Genomic DNA, 23,058 nt, shown 5'->3' on the forward strand with positions numbered 1-23,058 from the left:
AATTATAAAGTATTTATGTAAATATCTCCCTGGTGTTTTTAATAAAAAACATCATAAAATCATTAGACAATGTAAACTGCAGTTCTACTGCAGTCATGTCATGCACATTCCAGTGAAGGCAGCAGGGCAGAACCCTGCTCAGAGTGTCTTAAATGTAATGTACCCCGATATGTCCTGTCTATTTTACAAGCATCCCTGTCCCAGTGTACCCCTGGTTGTACCCCGTGTCTTTTACAAACACAAGCAGTGTACGCCTAATGTATCGTGTTTGTTCTGTTCCCTTTAGAACAGTATCTCAAGATGTATTTGCCAGTTCAAAGACCTTAATGGAGAACTCCAAAAATATTTTGGAAAGCAGAATAGTAGGAGATCCGTGGACATGGTGGGCCACTAAATGTTTATCTCGAAATGTACTTGGCTGCGATAACAATGAAAGAAATGTCTTACAATGTTGAAACTACTGAAGGGAATCTTTGGTAGAGAAGCAGTGCCTATCAGTAACTAAGTGGTTTGGGTCCCTTTCCAGTCTATCTGGAATGTTGTGGTCCCAGCCTTGGAAGGACATTGGGGCACCGATGTCACTCTCCGACTTTTCCTCGTTTCTCTGTGTCTCATTCTCTCCTGAACGCTGAACTGGCTCCCTGTGGCAAACCGGTGGAGCCATGTGTGCTCACACATAGGAGCTCCAGCATTCGCAGGCTTTCTGTTTGAAGAAGTGCGCAAAGAAGTACCCCATAAGCAAGGGTCTGTTGGCCATTACCCAGAGACCCAAGTGAAGACACATATATATATATATTAGCATTTGGCATGTGGATCTGCCTCTCACAGTCGTAATGCCAGTTTCAGTTGCTCACGAAAGGTACTTTCCTCATTAACATTTTCAACTCTTTTGTCAGGATCCATCCAGAGCTTCGTGCGAAATGAGTCATTGGTATTACGAGGAGACGAAGGCTCTGGAGTTGAAGCATATGAAGGAAAACGCAGTGGCATTCCACTGCACAAAGACAGGAAGCGCCAGCCACCTTTCACAATAATGGCGCAACGTTTCACAGCAACACGGCAATCGGTGGATATGGGCCAGTGGGGTCCTGGCACTTATCCACCCATAAGCCCCAGTTTGATTGTTTTTGGGCTGTTTTTAGGCAGTGTTTGTGACTCTCTGGGACTGAATAAACACCTCTTCATGTCTGTTGTCACGTGGACGTGAGGCCATTCCGAGAGATGGTGGGTCTGACCCCATTTTCCAAACGAACAATGGGATTGGCATTATTCTTCGGAGTGAGGCTATCTCAGTTTAACTAATGAAAACCTCCATTTCCTTTAGCCACCCCTTCCAGCCCATGCTTCATAACAGATGTCTTAACCCCTCTTCTGTTTGTTTCTGAGGATCCTCCTTGGTTTACTTTCACAATAACTCGATGCTGTGAAATGACCCCGGGGTGTGTAAAAATGCCCCTTACTCCGGCCCTAAATTATGAAGAAGGGCACGATTCCCCTGACCGGCTCCCGACAGCTTCCCTGCTCCTGGTGAGGGCCACCCTCTGCACGGTATCATCTTTCAAGGAACTGGGCTCCTGGGATCTCCAAGAGCATTGGCCGTGACCTGTGTACGACTTTGAAACAGCCCAACGGCAGAGTAAACAGGTCGGCAGCTCTCTGACTCCAACGTTCGAGTTGTTTCCCCTTTGTGGCATCTATATAAGGTACTCTGCTGTATGTTGCCCTTAACGGACCACACATCTTTTGAAGTGAACATGGACTTATAAGGAAGGCCCTGTCGCTGCGGGGAAACTCTTCGAGGTTTATTAGGAAATGTGATGAGTCACCTACTAGAACATTGTGGTTTAGGGACATTGTGTTGGGTTAAGTTGACCTTCTGAGGACCTTTCTGCGGGGAGTGGCTCTGCCTCAAGCCTTACTTCAGCTGTGCCTGGACAACGTCTATACAGGATACAAGGAACAATCAGAGGATGCAGAGAGTTACACAGCAGAATATCAGCGGAGTACAGTCACAGACTAAATAGTCCAGCACGGAGGCACCTATCATTAGTGTAAATCTGATCCAGAACGGTCATTTATCTGAACTGCTCTAACCAGCACAGATATGAAAGTATTAAGCACATCACCAGATCTAAAATGATTCGATTTACCATGAGATGTATTGAATCTCACCTGTTATTGAAACTGTTACTGAAAAAGAGTCATTCATTCAGTCTTCTAAAATTGCCATTTAAAAACAACAACAAAGCATGTTCCTGCTTTTATGTGGCTTCACAGTTAACAGGCCTGAGGTTAATAGTGATTCTTTATTTAGAAGAGATGTTTTTTGTTAGTCATTGTGCATCACATTTGGTGTATTTTCCTTCTCTGCATGCATATGGGCCTGTGAGTCACATAGTTTCACTTTGTGTGCGTACTGTGTATATCTGTACATATATAAACACACATATATGCACATATGAACTTGCAAATACACCGGTGCACAAACACAGATAAATGCACACACACACACACACACACACACACACACACACACACACACACACACACACGAATGCACACTCCCTTTTATGACCACATTCCTTTCCAGTCGGGCCTCTAGTCTGCCTCACAGAAGAACTGGCCCAATAAGAAAACACAAGAAGGGGTCAGAGGGTGAACATTACATGCAACATTACATGCCCAGTATCATTTCAATAGAGGCCAAGTCTGTAGAGTGACCTTGCACACTCTGTTGTGTGCCACAATAGTGCGTCTTGATCAAAGGTTAAGGGTTAACCTGAAAAATAGCGCATTTGCTTCTATGAACACTAGCAGGCAACTCACACAATCTTATTTAAGTTCTTTCTAACCAAGGTTGCATCTGTAACTCATTCATGTCAATAAAGAAGATTATTATATGTGTGACAGAAATAAAGTTAAAGTGAAATGGATGACCACGGAAACTCCAACAGTTTTGGCTCATGTTATCTCTGCCAACCCTCGGGTACCCTGCGTAATATGTCCTAAATGTAAAAGCCACAGACAGTGAATTAAGTTGCCTCACAGGGGCCTTTGCTCACTGATGCACAATCAGTTGTTCAGACAATTGTTTTTTCATCTCCTGTGACCTGATGAAAATGATTACATTGCTGGTCTCAGAACAGCACAGTTCATGTGTGTAAAACACAGCCACGCATCGTAAGCCATTTTGTGACTCTTTAGAAAGCAGTCGTGAGCAGCTCTTTTAGGATCGTCTTCCTGTAATTCCCCACTGAGTCTGGGAGACCCTCTTAAATCTCGCACAGGCTATAAGTTTGGAAAAGAAAACAGTGGCCAGTTAACTTTAGACAGAAATGATGAGAACTACTGTATAACTCGATTAAGGCACCATTTCACCTTCAGCTTCCCATATGTTATGCAACTTATGTTACACAGATCGCAATAGAGCCAAATTAGCTATAAAGAGCTATAAATTAGCTTTTTTTCCCCTTTTGTTTTGTAAACTGATCAACATGCTTTTGTATCAATGGTGTCTGGGCAGCTTAATCTTGTGGATGCTTCTACAGATTTTGAGTTAAATATAGCACAAAGCATAGGATAGTTGTGGTCTCATAAGTGGATATGAAACTCAGGAAGACTTCCACAGCTCAGAGCCCTGTTTAGTAGGGTGACTAGCTACACAGCCAAGTATTTGGTTGTTATTTGCAACATTGCTTATTTAGTAACCAAGTGGCACTCCAGAGAGTGAGCAATGCTCCTTACAAATGACTGCAAACCATTAAATGGAGAAGTTAGCCAGTGGAGTTGAGGTGTGTCCCAGCAACAAGAACAAAACATCAACAACAGGCCCACACCCTACCTTCTGCCCTGGCTGAAAAGGTCTATAAATAATGACCACTGGAGCATCCCAACTTAAACACCATCTTAGGAACAACAGTGCTACTTTTTAAAATTTCCTCTGTTTAGATGTGAGACTAATCCATTTTATTGCTTTCTGAAGCCACCGTGGGCATGCAAAAAAAAAAAAAAAAATCCCCCCGCTACCCAAATCTCATTCCTCAGTGATGAATCTGTCTGCCAGCACTCAGTGTAACATGCCATCTACAGCAATCTGCAGAACATTCTCACCCTTCCTCTCTCACACAGCAAACAGTTCAAAAAGAAAGGAATGAGGAATTCTGGAATATGGTTGTGTGAAATAGGATCATTTGCCAAGATAGGAAGTGAAGGCAGATCTTTATACTGAAGGTATTTCCTGTCTCAGTGATGTCTATCACTAGTGTATTGGACTTAGGTGAAGAAGAGTCTCTAACTCTCTCTTTGTGTTGTGTGTGTGTGTGTGCCTGTGTGTGTGTGTGTGTGTATGTGTGTGTGTGTGTGTGTCTGTGTGTGTATTTAATTGTGTTCTTATGCTCTGATAATCGCTTGGGGCATATAGCCATCACATCTTGCACTTGACTGAAGAGCACACAGACATAAGTTTCCAAGAGAACACAGATACCACATTATTACCAATATAAATTGGTATCAAATAAGACAAGTCAAATATCAAAACAAGGAAGTACATCTAGAATACATGGTTTATTATGCTGTGTTTATTTGAAATAAACTGTTCTCCTAAACACACTTTGTCCAGCTGGTTTTAACATACAACCTAATCATGACTATATCACATTTCTGTAGAAGCTATTTTCAGATACTTATCTATGCTATTAATATAAAAAAATAAATGCTGTGTTATATATATATATATATATATATATATATATATATATATATATATATATATATATATATATATATATGTGTGTGTGTGTGTGTGTGTGTGTGTGTGTGTGTGTGTGTGTGTGTGTGTGTGTGTGTGTGTGCATGCGTGTAGGTTTTTGTGGTTTACGAGGACAATTACATACCGATATTAGCAGGACATTTTGGTTTATGAGGACAGGACCAATGTCCTCGTAATTCCAGCACTGTACATGCTCTTATCTAAGGGAGAGAAACTCCCTCTCAAATTTTGGTGCAATGTCCTTATACACCAGAAAACCATGAAAGTCACTTAACACAGTGTTATCTTAGAATTTAGTATAGCCCCCCCCATAGTCTGGTGTCAGAAAAGCTCATGTGTGTCCCCAGTGTTAAGGTTTCTGACTTCTGATTGGCTGGGCTTTGGACTGGCTACTTGAGATGTGGTTGGCTAGAAGACACATGATCCTTGTATCAGTAAATATTTCACCTTTAAGCCATGTCAGTGTTGGTGGGGTTTTACTGGGGTGGCTGAGTGCTCGTCAGAGTGCACTCCAGCCTTTCAGAAACTTATCGTTTGTTCAAAAATGCAGAAGTGCATTCTGTCTTGAACAGAGTCAAACAAATAAACAGACTAAAATGTTTTGAGATATGAAAAGAACAAAATAAAACTTAACAGGAATATTTTTTTTTTTGCTAGGAAGATTAGCGCCATTATGGAAGATGGCTGCCATGGAGCAACATGGGTTTGATGTGAAATATATAAATCCAGTTAAAGGTAATTTAATATTCATGTTTAATTGCCTGTGTTTATTTACTTGGTTTACAGGAATGTTGTTTGATGTGGCCTTTTCCATTAGCAAAAAGCGGGCCCAGGACAGGGATGTACTGCCTTAACATGTTCTCTGTTTCCCCATGTAGGCCGTGGAGTACTCTGCTGCGTCCATTTTGACACGAGAAATTTTCTTTTGGAATACAGAGGAGACCTAATAAGCAAACAGGAATGTGGAAGGAGACAGAAAATATATAAAGATGCCCTGAAAGTATTTATGTTTGAATTTTTACGCTCATCTTCAGCTATACATTGACCAGCCACTTCATTAAGTCCGCCTGCTTGTGTCTGCACTCATTGTCCATTTTATCAGCTCTAGTTAACATAGAGGGGCATTTTGTAGTTCTACATTTACAGACTGTAGTCCATCTGTTTCTCTGCATACTTTGGTAGCCCTTTCACCCTGTGCTTCAATGGTCAAGACCCCCACATGGCCACCACAGAGCAGGTATTATTGGGGTGGTAGAGCATTCTCAGCACTGCAGTGACACTCGCTGTGAGTGGATCAGACACAGCAGTGCTGCTGGAGTTTTTAAATACTGGGTCCACTCACTGTCCACTCTGTTAGGCACATGAACCCCACTGTCCATTCACTGTCCACTCTGTTAGGCACATGAACCCTACTGTCCATTCACTGTCCACTCTGTTAGGCACATGAACCCCACTGTCCATTCACTGTCCACTCTGTTAGGCACATGAACAACACTGTCCACTCACTGTCCACTCTGTTAGGCACATGAACCCTACTGTCCATTCACTGTCCACTCTGTTAGACACATGAACCCTACTGTCCACTCACTGTCCACTCTGTTAGGCACATGAACCCTGCTGTCCATTCACTGTCCACTCTGTTAGACACATTAACTTACTACTTAAAGAAGATACATGTGTGTCAATGTATGTCACAGGAACCTTCTATATAAGGACTTTTGTACTTACAGGAACTGCAGTGTATGCTGGTGTGTGCCAGGTGTGTGCCAGGTTGTGTGTCGCACAGGGACTTATTTTTCTGGAGCTGTAGTTCCTGTTGCAAACTATCTTGCACATTTATTTTCCCACCATTTCAGTAAACTGACAACACAGGAACATAGTCCACTGGCACATATCAAAGATTAGCCACTGACACCTTAAACTGATACATGAGGTATACTGTCTTTGAAACACCTTTAGGCTGTTCCAAAGGACCCTTTGCTAGAGCTGTGATGGAAAAATGGATCAAAATGCCTCATTTGTGTTTTTTGACCTGTCTCATCAAGTGGACTGGACTGACATGTAACGGTCAATGATTAACATGATTTTTATGAATGTGCCTTTTATTTTGATATTTCTGTTATGTCATTTTTGAAGGTAATTGTGAATTGCTGGATAAAAATTAAATTATTTAGCCTCTTTCCCCACAATGGCGAATAGGAATGAGTCAAATCTTTGTCAGCAGTTTTGAACAATAACTGGACTGCATGCGTTGTCAGTTGTCTCCTTAGGTGACGGTTGCAGTTGAGTTGTGCACTTTAAATTACTTTCATAGTCATCAATGCTGTGTTTTTCTCTCTGTACTTGTGGCAAAAGTCATGTTTTGAAAAACCCGAAAAAAATGACAGTGATCTCGTGTTAAGGAAATTTACAGTTTGTTTTATGAATTTTTACCATTTTATACCAAGTGTGGTATAGTGAGCTTCTATTTTCTGATACTAGGGGAAAAGGTATTCAAGTTCTGATGAGGATAAGTCATTATCAGATGAAGAATATGTGCCAAACTCAGAGTCAGACAGTGAACCAGACAGTTCAGTGGAGTTTGCAATAGGATATGAAAACAAGGCCCAAGTTAGTGAGCAGAAAGTAAAAGCTGTCCACTCCAAGTTGACCAAATCTTGCAGTTCAAGGTTGGTCCTAAAATATTGCTTGTTTGAATGAAGAAGCTGACTTATTTTGTTATGAGGAGCAGTTGTGAGATGTAGAATCAGATGATGAATCAAACAGCTCTAGAGAATGGGAAGATTCAGGACAATCCAATCTCTGATATCAAACTGTCCACAGAAGACGCAACTTTAGACAGTGAAACAAATGAATCGGGTCTGTCCAGATCAGCCACTGTAACACCTACAAGGGCAGAACTCTTGGATGTAAGAGTTGCAGCTGGTGAGACTGATTTTCACAATGTATCAGTGACAGGACAGGACACAGTGGCTGTTGCAGAAAAAAAATACATAATTTCTTGTTTTGAAAACAAGAAAAACTACTGTTACATTTGTGGAAAAGCAAAGTCCAAAATTTCTCTTTTCCGCTTGAAAACCCTCATGACAGGAGCTGAAATTTCAGACACACTGTCATTTCCAAAGTGGCATGGCAATGACCCTACCAAATATGAGCATGCGCTACAGAAGCTTGGGAGGTTTTTTGATGACTCTGCGAGTCTTCTATACACAACTTGGCAGAAGCTGTAAAACCTGCAAATTTTTCAAAGGTTATTCAAGCTGCCAAGAAGGTTTCAGGCTATGATGAAGAAAAGAATGGCCCCCAAACGCCAAGCCTAGCGTTGAACTTGGGGCACATTTGTCAAAAGATCTGTGAGATCGTTCAGCGTAGGGCTCTTATGGCTGAAGATGAAGAGTCAGTCAAGTCAACTGAGATGCTTTTTATGCACGTTGCATGAAAGTCCAACAAGCCATTAACACTCTGCCTTTCACTCATGATGCTCAGTTTCTTCACGCACACCTGGAGACAACAGCAGGCGCAGCATCTGAAAACGTGAAAAAGGTACCGTCGCCGCAAAGCTATGCAGAGCTCGCTAAAATGACACATCTTTAACTGAAGACATGCTGGAGAGGCATACAAGGGGCGCCTCAGAAGCTTTCAAGGATGTGATAAAACTCTGCTACTGAAGATGTTGAAGCTGGCCTTTCTAGGTTTGAACAGAAACTCTGCAGCCATTTCAGCAGAGTTGACATCAAAGGTAAAAGAGAGAGAAAGGTTGCCGTCTTTCTCACACCAGACGTGGTAGATGCTCTGACGCTTTCGGTTAGCAAGAGGAAGGCATGTGGGCTTCAGGAAGCCAACCGCTTCTGGGTTGCCAGACCCAGCTGTCAAAGGTATTACAGAGGCCAAGCCAGTGTGGTGCTCAAAATCCAGAATATCTCAGATCACACTTGCATAAACTGGCCACTCTCTCACAAATTCCTAATCTGAAAAGCAAGTAATTGGATCAAATTGCAGACTTCTTGGGACATGATATTCCTGTGCACTGTGAGTACTACAGGCTCCCAGAAGCGACAACTCAACTGGATAAAACATCAGCAACCTTCTGATGACTAAAGGACCTTAACCACTGAGCGACCGCTTCACATAGCTTGCTGTGATATTAACTTACATTAAAAATATGATTTCCATGCTCTTTGAAGTTACTATTTTAGAAAAATTAAGGTTTCATCCAACAGCAATCATACAACTCATAGCTAGTGTTAACATGTAGAATTTTGGCTGCCAGTTGAGTTTTGTTTGCTCCTGTTTTTAAGATGAGATCAACACAACTGATGGCAATGACGGAAGAACACGAACACGAAGCTGTGGGCGGTGCCATGAGCTCCCGCCCATGCCATGCTGACAAACAGCAAAGCCAGAGCAGTAACGTGGACAGTACGTACGGTTGAAAGACTTTTATTCCAACTCAAGCACACCGCTATCACGAGGAACAAACTTACCGTTTGCTGGAGTTCTGTGGAAGAATGATCATTCTAATTGTCTTTCATTGTTCAGGGTGCCAAAGTGACTATGTAGATAATTGCTAAAGTTAATGTATTTGTGTATTTATAATATATATTTACTGTACTAAGGTAAAAATAATGTAAGCACCTGTAATGGTCAGGTCCAAGGGGTTAAGAGTACAGGCAGAAGCGTCTGGAGGTAGCCGGTATATATGTGCTAATTTGGGTTTGTTTTTTTGTTTGTCTGTTAACTGAATTTATTTCCTTCCTTTGGTAGTTTTCTTTGAAATGCAATTTATTCTTTGTCTGCTTATGACATCATGCCCCTGTCACTGGACGTTTGGGAAAATAAATCCCCCTTATTTGCATAACTACCCCCTGTGTGTGTTTGAGCTCCCCCCGCTATTCGGTTGCAGTGCCCTAAGACAGACCGGCGAGTTCAACAGCAATAATGTAGCGTGGTTGTTTAATGGTTTGCGTTTCTTTCAATCTGACTATTAATCATTTTACATACATGATATTGTACGTTTCATCCAGTCATCCCTTGCTACTGATATCCATTATTGTGGTGGTGTTTGAACTCTCTGGTCACTTTTAGGCATTACCTCTATACCTACACTCTTCGTCCATCAACTCCACTCACGTATAGGTGCCCTCTGTAGTTCTACAATTACAGAATGTCCATCTGTTTCTCTGCATACATTGTTAGCCCTCTTTTTCCCCATTCATCAGTGGTCTGGACCCCCAGAGAAGGTATTTATTGGCTGGTGGATAAATACCTCAGCACTGATTCATATCAGTGGATCAGATACAGCGGTGCTGCTACAGATTTTAAACACTGTGTCCACTCATTGTCCACTTAATGTTTGTTAATTTGAGCGCAAGCTGTTTGTATGGTCAGTTGGGAGCTACTACGTATTGGCTGCTAGGAAGCACTGGCTGAATACAGTGGGTTGGGGGATGGGGGGACCATTAAATTGTTAATTGCAATTCATGAAATATTTCAAGGTCAGGACAGTAATCTAAAACAATTGTTATTCTGTGATGGTAAAGCACTTTGCATTTACTTAATACAAAATTAGTAATCTGTTTTTTCTTTGACAGTGAGCAATGACAATATCACAGCAGAAATAAAAAACCCTGAGAAGAGGACAAGAACACTGTGGTCTAAACAGGAAATAAAGGCTTTGATGAAACCTTTCAAGCCTCACATAACCAAAGGCAGACTGGCCACGATGGCAGAATATCAGCAGTGCAGGACGCTGAGGATCCTGTGCTGGCAGGCCGATCAGCACAAAAGGATTTAAAAGGAAAATGTCTAACTGAAGAAAATAGAGAAACAAGAGTTTACTCCAGAGCCTAGTAACCTTTTCAAATGTTCTTTCAGTTTAAGAAGATATATCTTCTTGTTGCAACTGACTACCTTTAACCACTTCATTCTGTCCTGAATGTAGGGTGTTTATCAGATCAGCGGATATGGGCGTATGTGTGTGTGCGTGTGCGTGTTGTTTGTTGTGTGTGTGGTGTGTGTGTGTATATATCACATAGTGGAGACTAGATTTCACCATAATGATAAGAAAATGCAAGAAAAGTGCTTTAAAAAAATTAAGTTAAAAAATGCTGACAGTTCTGAAAAGCTTTTATAAAAAAACAACAACAACATGAAACCTAAAAGGGTCAAAAGGTTTTCATTTGCTTACGAAGGTAAAGTTTATGGGTTTAAAATGTAAGCATAGTATTACTTATATATACAAAATGAATTAAAATGCCCCGCATGTTTGTGTGTTCACGTGTGTGTGTGTGTGTGTGTGAGTGTGTGTGTGTGTGTGTGTGTGTGTGTTTGTGTGTGTGTGTGTGTGTGTGTGTGTGTGTGCAGAAGTGAGTGTAAGAGCAAGTGTGAGATAAAAGTTCTATATTTGAGTTTCTCAGCTGTTTGGAGAACAGCTCTAGTCATTCACTATGTTTATGTTTAGCCTCCCATTGGTTGCTATGGGAGCATATGTGATGTCACAGTCAAAGTATGAAAGATCTCCTCCTCTTTTTGGAGGCCATTTCCCTAAGGGAATGACATGGGAAAGAACGAATTATGATGAAAAGCAGCACTGTATGTGTAAGCAAGGGAACATATGTAGTGTAAATCCCATGAGAAGATTTAATGTGATTCACATGAGGTTTAAAAAAAATGAGTACATGTGTTGTGATAATACACAGTTAAACAAATCCATAGTATATGTGACTGTGAAGTCAGATATACTAACAGTAAAACATATCCACGCCTTGCGTTATTATATCAAGTTGCCACTGCCAACTTGTTTTGCTGTACAGGAAAGATAATTTAAATTTTGAACAGTTGCTCCTAAGTTGCTGGACTGCGGACACGCTGACAAAAACTGAAGCCTGAAAGTTGCACCATTCTAAGATATTTATGACCTTTTCTCCAGAAAGGGTACAGAAGCATTTCTGCAAAAATACCGTAGGTGACAAGCGCGCTGTAGAACACGCAGCCAGCCACGTTAGCTCGTTATTTCCTGTTTTTCTTGCTGAACATTCCCAGTACCCCAGAGCAAGAGTCAGGCCATGTCGAGCGCCTCTCATTACCGTGTCCACTGGGGCCTTCACTGTAGGCCATTTTCTTCTGCCTGGAAGGGGGCGGGCGGAGTTGATATGTGGCGTGTTCATTCAGTACTAGGACATGCATTTCCTACCATGTACCACATGTCGGTTGTAACAACCAAACATGCCTACAGTGGTGAATTTACAGGCTCTCAGGAAGCGGGGATGACCTTTGGATGCATTGTCTGCCTGGCTGAAGGAGGTCGTCCTAGCTGAGGAAAGCGATGATCCATAAACATCCACGTAATACTCTCCTGACTGCGTCCCCTCCAGCTGGTCCAGGGCGCCCAAAGTTTTAGGCCACGCGGTGCCATTAGGTCAGGTGGGTGTTTGTATTTGTCCATGTGTAATGGTGCCTGGGACCCAGATTGTACAGGCCTGATGAGGTGGCTGATTTGTCAGTGAAATGTGCGGTGGAAACTATGACAGGCATGAGTGGTCTTGTCTTGTTAGGTCCCTTTATGGCATGTGGCTCGACGTATGCGTATAAATATCATAAATATTTCCGTCACACGTGCACATGTCTTTGGAATGAATGATGGTAGATATTTTTCAGCCCGTGGAGTTCATGATAAGTCTGTGATGGTCTGGTGATTTACTTTTACCTAATTCATCTAACAATAAGACTTTTTTTTTTTTGTAATTTTCTCTGAGCCACCTTTAATATCTAATAGCTATAATGGATTGTAGACACAGATCTGCTAATAAGCCCTTGCCCGGCATGGGAAACGTGAATAGCTGACCAAGCTAAGATTACAGTCTGACCCACTGGCCCCAACAGCTGTGAGCTCCCTCTTAACACCCGACTAGAATCCCTCTCACAAAGCACACAGTCGGAAAAGCTGCTGTTAAATATAGAATCCCTCTCGCCAAGCCCACAGTAGGAATCGGTGCTGGTGAATATGTGTTCTGAGGTCCCCGGCACTCCCCGTAGCTGCACTGCCTAATTTGGCTCCTCCTGATTGACCTCTGAGGCAGGCAGTGAATCAAATAAACCATCTCAAACTGGTTCCAGTTAGAGGGACTACTGTTTTCACCACCCTCTCACTATAGCAACTGGAGCCTTGCGACATCATTTCCCAACGATGTACATGAATCATATATAAATACAGACACGAGATATCAAGACCATTTAAAGATTATTACACTGATAGGAAATAAACTGGTAGGGCTACGTTGTTCTTAAATTAGACAGCTATTGGACAAGCCAGCTCTTTGTCAATGAGTGGTGTGAATGATAAACTAAACCTCAGATATCACACCATCGCAATCCTGTACGCCACGAGCTTTATCAGAATTTCACCTCTGTTTGCTTGGTGGATAAAGAAAGCAATGAAGACAACAGACACATGCTTCACTAATGATAACAAGTACTCTGTGTCAAGGAATTCCTTAAAACCTCTCCGAAAGCCACCCAAAGGCATCCAAAGCCATCCAAAATATCCGCTTCCTACTGGCTGACCTCTTTTATTGGCCCAAGTGCATTATGTTGCCAAAGTGTGCTGCTGGCTGAACGTTTTGGGCCAGACGTACAGCAGGCTTCTTTATAGAAGAAATAATGGCCTGCCATTAATGGCTGCAAGACTTTTGTTGTTTCTTAAAGATGAATTTTCAAACAGGTAAAATGATATTATTTTAATCAGTGATACCAATCAATATCAAGTTCCCATGCTTTGTATTTGTTTATACTCCACATGTGATTTGACATTAGACTAGTCAAATGCTATTTTGCTGAAGACACATACTTGATATTATAAAAAGGCAAAGTCATATTTTGTTGCAAAAACTGAAATGTCAACCATTTAATTGGCAGATTTTATATGTCACTGTTTCTCGGCATGCTTGTGATTATATTGTACAACCTTCAAATGCTGTTTTTCTGTGCTATTTTATGTCGTCAGTCATACTGAAACATTGAAGTTTCACAAAAAATGTTCTCAGAGAAAGTTTAAACTTTTAAATGTCTTTAAACCCCCCCCCCCCCCCCCTCAGGTTTTATGTAGACATTTGCAATATATACTTTACTGACAAATAAGGATAAGCAAAGTATAGTGGTGCAACTGCTGTGCTATACATCTTTCTGGCCGTTTTGGAAGAACAAAAAATATTTTTGTTATATCACAATGCATCTGGTATGCGCTTAAGAGCTTTTGACCAGTGTTAAACATATTCAAAACGTCAGCTTACTTTTGCACCGCCGTGTTCCCTTTTGTCAAACTACCAAATATGTCGCCAAGTGTGTGGGCTTGAGGAGCATCAGAGAAACAGAGTTATGATGTCATTAAAATAGACATTTGAATGTGTACACTTTCCTTGCGCTGCGTCCTTGTATTGCACACAACGAGTTGGAGACAAAGTTCGTGATGAGAAACTGAAATCTGAGTGGTGCAACACACACACACACACACACACACACACACACACACACACACACACACACACACACAAAAATCCAACCCATTCCTATCTTTGGTATACCTTAAGAGTATTTCTGCAGGAGCAGGCGGCTCGCAAGATACGAGCGCCCCAGACGCAAGCACGCCCCTGCTTTGTCAAATGCCCTTTTAGCTCCACCTCTTCTGGGGACCGTCGCGAGCCTGGGAACTCCTCTTACCACTTCAATTAGGAGTTGCCGAGAGCGCGAGAGAGAGGGGAGACGCCGCGTGAGCGCGAGAGGACCAGGCACCGACTTTTGCGCAAGCAAGGACCGTCGGCACGCCGCGCAGGGGGCATGCCATTCGCTTAGGCTAGCGGGGGAAAAGGTCCACGACTGCGGGAGGACAGCGCTCGGCTCACCGCCTTTGCCGAACAGAGACCGGCGCGCTTGGTTAGAGAGGTGCAGCGTTGCGCCGAACGTGATGGGCTCCAGGAGACACCGCGCAAAGGCTGCGGCAGCCTCGCTCCGCACGGGCGGCTGCCTCCCTGCGCTTCTCATCGCCGTTTTGTCCTCTTTGTGCGCTGCGTTCAACTTAGACGTGGAGCGCCCCTCCACATACAGCGGACCCGGAGGCAGCTATTTCGGTTACTCTGTGGACTTTTATGGGACGAATTCGCCAAGGTAACGCTCGCCTGGGTTTCCGTGAGTGTTCGCTGGCAGTAATGAACCCATGTCAAATTTCTACTTTTGTGAAGTCGAGGGACATTTATTTAGAGAAGAAAAGAAGGGAGAAAACTAGTTGCTAAACTCCATTCGCACCGTTACAAATAAAAAACGGTAGCTTTTCTGATGGTTCAGTATAACAGATGTACAACATTATGCAACCTACCGATGTAGAGTAACTTTTTAGCTCATAACTATCAGTGAATTTTTGGGTTAAACATGACACACAATAGCATCAGACAAATCTCTCTCTCTCTCTATATATATATATATTATCTTAAGGCTCGTGTGTAAATACAAAGTAGACAAGTCTGTTTGAGCCTTGGAAATTTTATTGACTTGAATTAAATTATTCATTCATCTGATTACTCTTGTGTTTATTCTGCTCCTTGAGAACACTGCAAATAAAGACCACAGAGGAATAAAACTGATCTCTGGGGCTTCAGTTCTAGCCCAGCAGGGGATATTTGAGGACCTTGGGACACCACAGAGGTGTCTCCAACTGTTGTTTTGAATCCCAACCTAATATGTGAAGTGCCATATAGATCAAAGTCTGTCTCCACAGCTGGGGAGTAACAGTCTTTTAAAAGGGAGATTTAGTGTTTGTCCAGGATGACCCTAAACAATGTGGTGTGTGGGTGTGTGTGTAGTCCTAAGTACCCTTGTCCTGCTGCTTCACAAAGCCCCTGTTATCATATTATCATGTGCATTGTATGATGCCAGTATTTTATGAAGCCATATTTAGGACATCAGTAAAAGGTGACGTCACTGGCAGGAAAACGGAGACTTACTGATTGAATACTTGAGGAGGGAGTGAAGATTGCTATTATAATTGTCCCTAAATGCAGGTGCTTTAACCAGATAATGTCTCCCAGAGGGAGTGTCTCCATCTCCATGGAGATGGCAGCTACAGGATAATGGATATTTCATTTTTGTTAGTTTTATTTTGAAGGTAGACATAAACAGATTAGAACTCTAATGTGCATAAATTGTTTATCGCATCGATCTCACTTGCGTGCGTAATCTGATTGTGGAAGTGCTTTCCATTTTATTTGTGTTAGGCGGCTCCGTCAGTGGCCTTGTGGTTCGGATGTCCCTGGGCGCTGCTCAGGCTGCTGCAAGTAAGACCCCAAGCGGCTATCAGGGTTTGGCTGCATTAACACACAGCCTCTTTTCTCATTCATCAGTCACACTGACGTCTGAGAGCGAACGCATTAAATAATGTGGCCGAATAGCTCCTTGCGTAAATAACTCGCAAGCTAGCTGTCTGAAAATAAGAACAAGAGCACTCTCTCTGTGTCCTGACTCCACACCTCTTTTATGCTAATTTTGTGACAATTAAAGCGTTTCTGAAAGGTACCGCCTTCACAAGTCATTGTCAGGCCATGGACATGAGACTACTTTTGAGTGGGGGATTTGTAACTTGGTTTTCGACCATACGCCGGTCTCGCCTGGTTCTTGACCCGCGGTGCGTTGGGCTGGAGTGGACTGTTGGCTGTAATCATTAACTTGGATGGGAAATGGACGCCACCGGCCATCTCTGCCTCGGGTGTTTGCTGCCGGCTGTCTGGCCAAATGCAGCTTTGCTGGGGCTTTGCTTTCGGTGGGTCGCCAATGACTAGCTTCCACTGTGCCTTTCTTTCCTGAGTTAGACGCTCACACACTCTCTCTCACCATTTCTGTTGCTCTACCTTCTACTTCCTTCCTCCCTCCCTGCCTGCCTCTTTCTCTTTCTCTCTCTCTCCGCTTCGCTGCACCCACTTTACTTAGTGCTCTTTAAAAAAATTGAGGCATGGGTGTCTCTGTGGACTTGGGGGTGGTTGATTTAGCGCGATTAACCTGCTCTGCTGGGCGGGGGGTGGGGTGTGTGTGACGGGGTCTGCACTGCTGTGTGGTTTTGTGTGTGTCTGCGAGTGTATGAGGTAAATCTCTTCTCGCTCTCCCGCCCTCTGCTAATGTCGTTCTGACTTTAACACCCTTCACCACACACATATTCCAGGCAGCACAGCTCATGCACAACCCTCATGCTCGTGGGCTATGAAGTCATGGTAAGGACAGTAGCTCTCGCTCTGATGACTTCATCTGCATGTTTCACTGGTAGGACGTCACTGTGGATGCAGATGGTCACAAATGGGCACTAGAGGCAAAAAGACGAGTTTAAGGAATGTGTGAGTTGTGCTTTTTTGTTTGTTTTTTTACAGTATTTTGTAGTATTTTGGGCTCTTGGTGGCAGAAATGCAACATTACAGCATTGTTTCCCAACAGCACAAAGAAGAAAAGAGCTGAACTCCAGACCTCCAGCATGTCTGGATCATGTCCACGTTGCCACGTTTCTCATCACTTCGTGCTCTGAGCGCTACTGTTCCAGCGAGGCGGTTCTCTCAGGTGCACCTGCACGGCTGTGCAGAGAAATGTAGAGGTGGTTGTGACGTTGCACTCTTCACATTCTGTCCTGTGCTGTAGTTGTTGGTAGTTTTCAAAAACACTAAGGGTTAGAAAATGATTTCCCAAACTTCCATGGGAAATACTCCATGCAGCCAGCTGGATGGAAGGTAGAATCGGTTCTCATGTGCTCTTGTTCTCTCTCCAAAACTCCCTCCTTGTCATGAATGGGCTCTGAAAGAGTCTTTCAGGTCCGTGAGCCGCATGGTGCTTCTTGGCGCTAATAAAATTTGGGAGTGTGCAGACCACCAGGGGAGCGTGCCTGAGGGCAGGTTTGCCGTACGAGTGGCCTTGTCAGCTTTATAGTTGGAGAAGAAATTTATGGGTTTTGTGCATGGAGCAAGCTGTGCTTTGTTAGAGCAGGGCCTCACCCGGACACTTCGTAATTCGTCCTGGAGAGCTTTCCGATGGATCGCAGATCCCCTCCCCCAATTCACTCACTCTTCAATAGCGTTTTAAGAGACCTGCGGTCACTGATGTCAGATATTTACCCTTTAAGGAGGAAATACTGAATCATTTAGGGTCTGTCCTTTAGGGCTCTCAGAATGGCTTTGTATCCACTAGTTAAAGGCACATAGGAAAAACGCTCCTCGTGATGTGGAGGAATAGCATATCCTGAGGCCTCTGTCTGTCTGAACAGCTTTTGGTTAAAGACAAGAACTCCTCGGTAGGAAAGAGTTGGAGGTTGTCCTCGGAAAACTGGATTTATTCTTCATGGGGTGGTCACTGTGAAACTGTAAACATTAATTTACACTGGAGTTTGTTCCTGTAGATGAAACCCATTTATTTAGCAGGAAGGACTCACAAAACTGTGCATCCATTAAAGGGCACTGCAGTAGGAATATACATTCTGGAAGGATGTGTAATCTTAAGACGCCTTCCTAGCTTGATCGAGTATGCGAACGTTCATTACGGATTACCCATTAGGCATGCTCCAAGGTGGTTGGGTGATCTTGAGCGCAGAACTTGTTGCATTTTTTAATAATGTCTTACCATGCAGACATTTCTCTGTTCAAGAGGGTTTAAAAGAGGCTGTGCTGCTTGATGTTTTTTGGAGATGGTTTGTGGTTAAGGGACAGGAGAAGGATTGTCTGTGTTCCTGGCCAAATGCAACAAATTTGCATCCGCACTGTGGCCAATCTTGGGGGAGAATGTTACTGAACAAACACGTGTAGGTTCTCACCTACCTCACTACGTTTTATCGCGGAAAGATTTGCGCAAGTCGACTTCGCCAACCCCAGTGTGCTATCGCTGAAGACCTCCCACTGACGGTGATCTCCAGCCCTCTTTCCGCTGTATGACGTCATACTTGTGTATTACATCATGAATATTCCACCTCGGACACACATCGGGGTACTCCCTCTGTGTGTTTGTCCTCCCAAAGTTTACCCTCCTTGAGGCAGAAACTGCTAAACCAATATTGACCTTGGACCTCGAGGTCACTCTGACATGGCTAAACTGGGATGTTTTCCCTCTGTTTGGCTTTAACCTGCCTTCCTTACTGGGACAGATTTCATTTCTTGTTTACCATTACTCTCTGTGAAACTGTTTATTGTCTGCAGTCAGTCCGTCTGGATGAGGGGTGTGTGTGTGTGTGTTGGCTGACGAGCTCTTCTTCACCGAGACTCCCAGCACAGTGATTAGTGCTTTCCACACACTATGGACAATGGAGTCCTTTGTGCAGGGGGGTAGAAGTGGTTACCTGTTTTTTCGGAAGCTAAACCTTTCCAATATTTTTTTTTTTGGTCCCCTTTGTTTGATGGCTGTGCCTCTACCTTAGAACCCCCTGTCCCCGTGGCATCTGGGCGTAGTCTGAAAGGCTGCCCTGTTGTAACACTAGAGCATGCTGTTTTAAAGGTTAACAGCGACAGGCTCTGGCCAGCCACTGAAGTGATAGGGTAACTAGCCTTTGCTGTGGAGGCTGTCTGGTTTTGACTGATTTACCCTGGAAGGGCAGCCTTGTGTAATAAGCCCCTGTCCTCAGGAGCATTCAGAGACGCGTGTGTTTGATCATGGCAGACCAAGCTGCTATTGCGTGCCGGGGACTTTAGGTAGATCTTTATCTTATAGCTGGTCTGCTTTGCCTTTTTAGAGTCCAATGAGCACACTGGCTCACCCAGTCATTAACAATGGGCTCATTTTTGTCAATGAGTCTGTTTTCAGGTTGGCTGCTTTGTTGCCAGCATAGCTGTTGCTGGGGACTTGAACAGTAGATTGTTGTGTCGTTTAGCTGAACGATAGTCCTAAGAGCCTTCCTCTGTTTGTGAGTGTCAGGACCTGAGCTCCATGCTGAGCTAGCTCTTGAAAGGTGTGAACAGCCCAGAGCTGCATCTCGTCTCTGGGATGTCGACTGGCTTCTGCGGAGGTGTGAATTATGGCCGTTTTAAGGGGGCTAAGTCTCAGAACTTGGTGCAAGGAGCTTTAAGGGGTGAAGTCTATATTTACATAGTTGTTGTGGTTACTCCACATGTCCAGCCTTGCCACTAGTGAATACGCATCTCATGCCAGAATTACATGGTTTCCCTTCCAAAAATGCTGCTTTCTTAGAAGTAGTCTAGATTTCCCGTGTCCTCGGGTTAATCTGGCACTGTGTAGTAGCTAAATTATCAGCGTAAGCATTGGCTAACGTGTTGTAAATAACCTGCTCCTGCTGTTGCCTTGTTTCTTACCTCTCCAGGATGCACCTGGCGGCCGGTTCCACATTCCTACCCCGTAGCTTGCTGGCTCCAAAGGGTAGGAGGTGACTTGCTGGGAGGTAATTGGCAGGTTAAGGAGGCCTGCTGCTGACTCCTTTGTGAATCAGCTCTGACACTCAGTCTAAGGCCTGACCCTGCACACCTGGGCCACAAACGCTGGTTTGAACTCCTCCTGCAGCAGTGTGCGTCTCCTCCGGGTGGAAATACTTTAGTGGTTACATTCAGTCCATGAGTGTGCTTTGTTTATCAGATCAACAGAGATGGGTGTGGGTTCAGAGTTAACTGCTGTTCTGAAACAGCACAGCAGGATAGTCTGTGGCCACATCTTTTCTTTGCAGGTTTAAGTCCATTCCGTTGTAGTAGACGACTCACAACAGACTTAAAAGCATCTGGATTGTCCAGCTAAACATTTAGGCCTATGGTCGACTGGCGACATTCCTGTGTAGTAGGAGCCCATTTATTCACTTACTTGCGCATTGATTGTACGTCATAGTTGTAAAAAGAAGCTTCATGACCACACCAGATGCTGGATAATTTTTCTGTGCACCCTGGCCGTGCTTCCGGGAGCCTTTATTCCTGCAGGGCTGCGTCATTTACATTCGTTTCGCCGTAACTGTACTTTCCCCCCCCCCCCCCCCCTTCACGGTATAGAAGAGCCATCTGTCTGAGCCGAGCCGAGCCGCTGTCCAATGCCACTTGTCTGCTTTGCTCATCACCGCCGGGGCCCCTCCGGTCCCCAGGCGGCAGCACGAGGGCACGTGTGGTTCAGCTCATCATTGCCTCGTTCCAGTGTAATTACCCAGGAAACATCAGACGCAGAGGCGGTTAATATCGAGACGGGCTGCCACGAGCGGTATTGCTCGCTGTGGCTTTGGGCTCGTGGAGTTCAGAGTTCGATTTCCTGGGTGACTGAGAAGAGCTGCATTAAAGGATCATGCCCGAATAAAGTGTTGCTGTGCTGCGTGAAACGTGAACGTGAAAACAAGGGAAAAAGGCAAGTAACAGGAACATCTAGGACAAGACAAGTTAATTACAAGTGAAGAGACAATCTTGCCCGAGTCTAAAATGACTGACTCACACATCAAATTGCATAGATGGTGAATGATTTAAGAGGTTTGGACACAAGCTCCAGCTAATGGCTAATAATTTACTTAACACAAGACCTTCTCGGGCAATCTGATCTTGCTTTGTTTCGGGTAACGCAGTGAATCTTTTTTCAGGCGTTTCGACGCTCACAGCTTGTGCCGCTCTCTGTCCAGTAGTGGATGCCGGATGGGGCCACGATGCCACTTTATAGTCTCTGTGAAACAGTCCAGTGTGGTTTCTCAGCAGCCATTAAGCAATTATAACAGCATTCAAGTGGCATGGGCTGTACAGCTGGAAGGATAACGGTTAGCTGTAGAAAAGGGGAATAATGTTTCGGGGGGCCAGTAAAAAAAAAAAGGGCACGAGAGATTTGGCATTTGTTTTGCTTCCGCCTCACAGAGCACGGTTAGTACGCTTTGCTACCTCAGCAGCTTTGAATCGAGCCTCACCCCTCCTGGTCATCGTTTGAGGAGGGTTGAAGCACGCTCGTTCACTTTTATCGCCTTAATTTTGGTCTTATTACCAAAGCCACAAATGAGCACATATAACGTTTAGCATTTTAGTGGTTAAAAGCTTAGCAGCCTGACTTTTGCTGGTGGGACTGAGGCTGATAAGCATCTGGGATGCCGTAGAAACTACGATGCTCTGGTGACTGAGGGTCCGAGAGAGGCCGCACCAATGCTAATGTTGTTGTTCTCATTCAGCTCATCAGATAATTACCCGCCCCTTGTCATAATAATATTAAATGCTTAAAGTTGATGGTGTAAAAGGAACCACAAAACCACAAACTGTTGTAACATTTGCTTTGAATATAAAGTGTCCTAGAGACAGAATTCTGTGTGTATTGTGTTCTCTTGCAATTGTTTTCATGGAGCAAATGTTTTTCATCCCAACTTGAAGCTTTTGTCTCTGAAAGAACGGTAGGATTTACTGGAACACAAAGGTTGATGTGCCGTATCCCAGCTCGGATAAATACGAGGCCCTCCAACATGGGCAGAGACAACTGAATTTACATTTTCTGGAACTCGCCAACTAGCCAAGAATAAACAAGCTTCTTATCACAATGCTAATGTGAGCCCAACGTTTAAGGGTTTAGCTGGGAGAGAAGGTCTCTTGGACTAGACTGATCTTCAGATAAAGACCCATTACATGCTAATTGCTGCTTATTTGCAATTCTTTCAGATCACTATCAAGTGTGTGTGTGTGCGTGCGTGCGATCCTGTGTGTGTTCACCAGAAAATGTCTGTGATGTGGCAGACAGCAATTTATAACGAAACTGATGAAAGCATTTTCCTATTGTTGAGTTTCCTGTTGTTACTTTGATGCAGTTCCAGCGTTGACGGACTCTTCTTTCTCCACTTCCCACCGTCCCAGTGCTGTAAAGAGACTGGGACAAGAACTCCCACACCGTAGTCCCTGCAAATAGCCAGTCATAATCTAAAATATACCTGCCCGAAAGTGTTTAGACCATTCCTCCTCTTGACTTGGGGGAACATGGTGTAAGCATGGGTTCTGCAAGCAGTCAGCCAAAGCAGTTGTGTGTGTGTGTGTGTGTGTGTGTGTGTGTGTGTGTGTGTGTGTGTGTGTGTGTCTCCCTGAGACCTGGAGTGTGAGTGAGGGTGTGCGCTCGTGCTTGCTGATTGTGCAGCTGTGTGATGCTTCTCAGCGTGACCACATAGCGTGTTGGGACGCATGTCTGTGTGTCCACTTGATGCAAATGAATGTAATGTCAACTGTTTTAGAACAGGGGAGATTTGGGTTTATTTTTCAACCGCAGTAAGAAGGATAATACTATGGCTATGGTGGGAATCCATGACTAGGTTTTTTTTTGTTTGTTTTTTTTCCCTGGGAATGACATTACTTCTC

At 43.8% G+C, this 23,058-nt stretch overlaps 1 protein-coding gene and 1 long non-coding RNA gene across 3 annotated transcripts in view; both read left to right on the forward strand.

The window, feature by feature from the left end:
* Window positions 1–5,259: 5,259 nt before the first annotated feature.
* On the forward strand, window positions 5,260–9,592 carry LOC145652874 (uncharacterized). The gene is made up of 3 exons (XR_014119149.1): window positions 5,260–5,503; window positions 5,647–5,768; window positions 9,067–9,592. It is a non-coding gene; the product is annotated as an uncharacterized LOC145652874 (long non-coding RNA).
* Window positions 9,593–14,447: 4,855 nt separating this feature from the next.
* Window positions 14,448–23,058, forward strand: part of itga5 (integrin, alpha 5 (fibronectin receptor, alpha polypeptide)) — a 35,025-nt gene continuing 26,414 nt past the window's right edge. Inside the window, exon 1 of one of the 2 annotated variants that reach the window (XM_081704510.1) lies at window positions 14,448–14,926. In XM_081704510.1, coding sequence (XP_081560636.1) covers window positions 14,727–14,926 — 200 coding nt within the window. In that variant the 5' untranslated portion in view covers window positions 14,448–14,726. The remainder of the gene's footprint in view (window positions 14,927–23,058) is intronic. The other variant, XM_035521358.2, reaches the window with a different exon arrangement.

Source organism: Electrophorus electricus, chromosome 21, assembly GCF_041902795.1.
Source record: "Electrophorus electricus isolate QZ-2024a chromosome 21, ASM4190279v1, whole genome shotgun sequence".
Lineage (NCBI taxonomy): Eukaryota > Metazoa > Chordata > Actinopteri > Gymnotiformes > Gymnotidae > Electrophorus > Electrophorus electricus.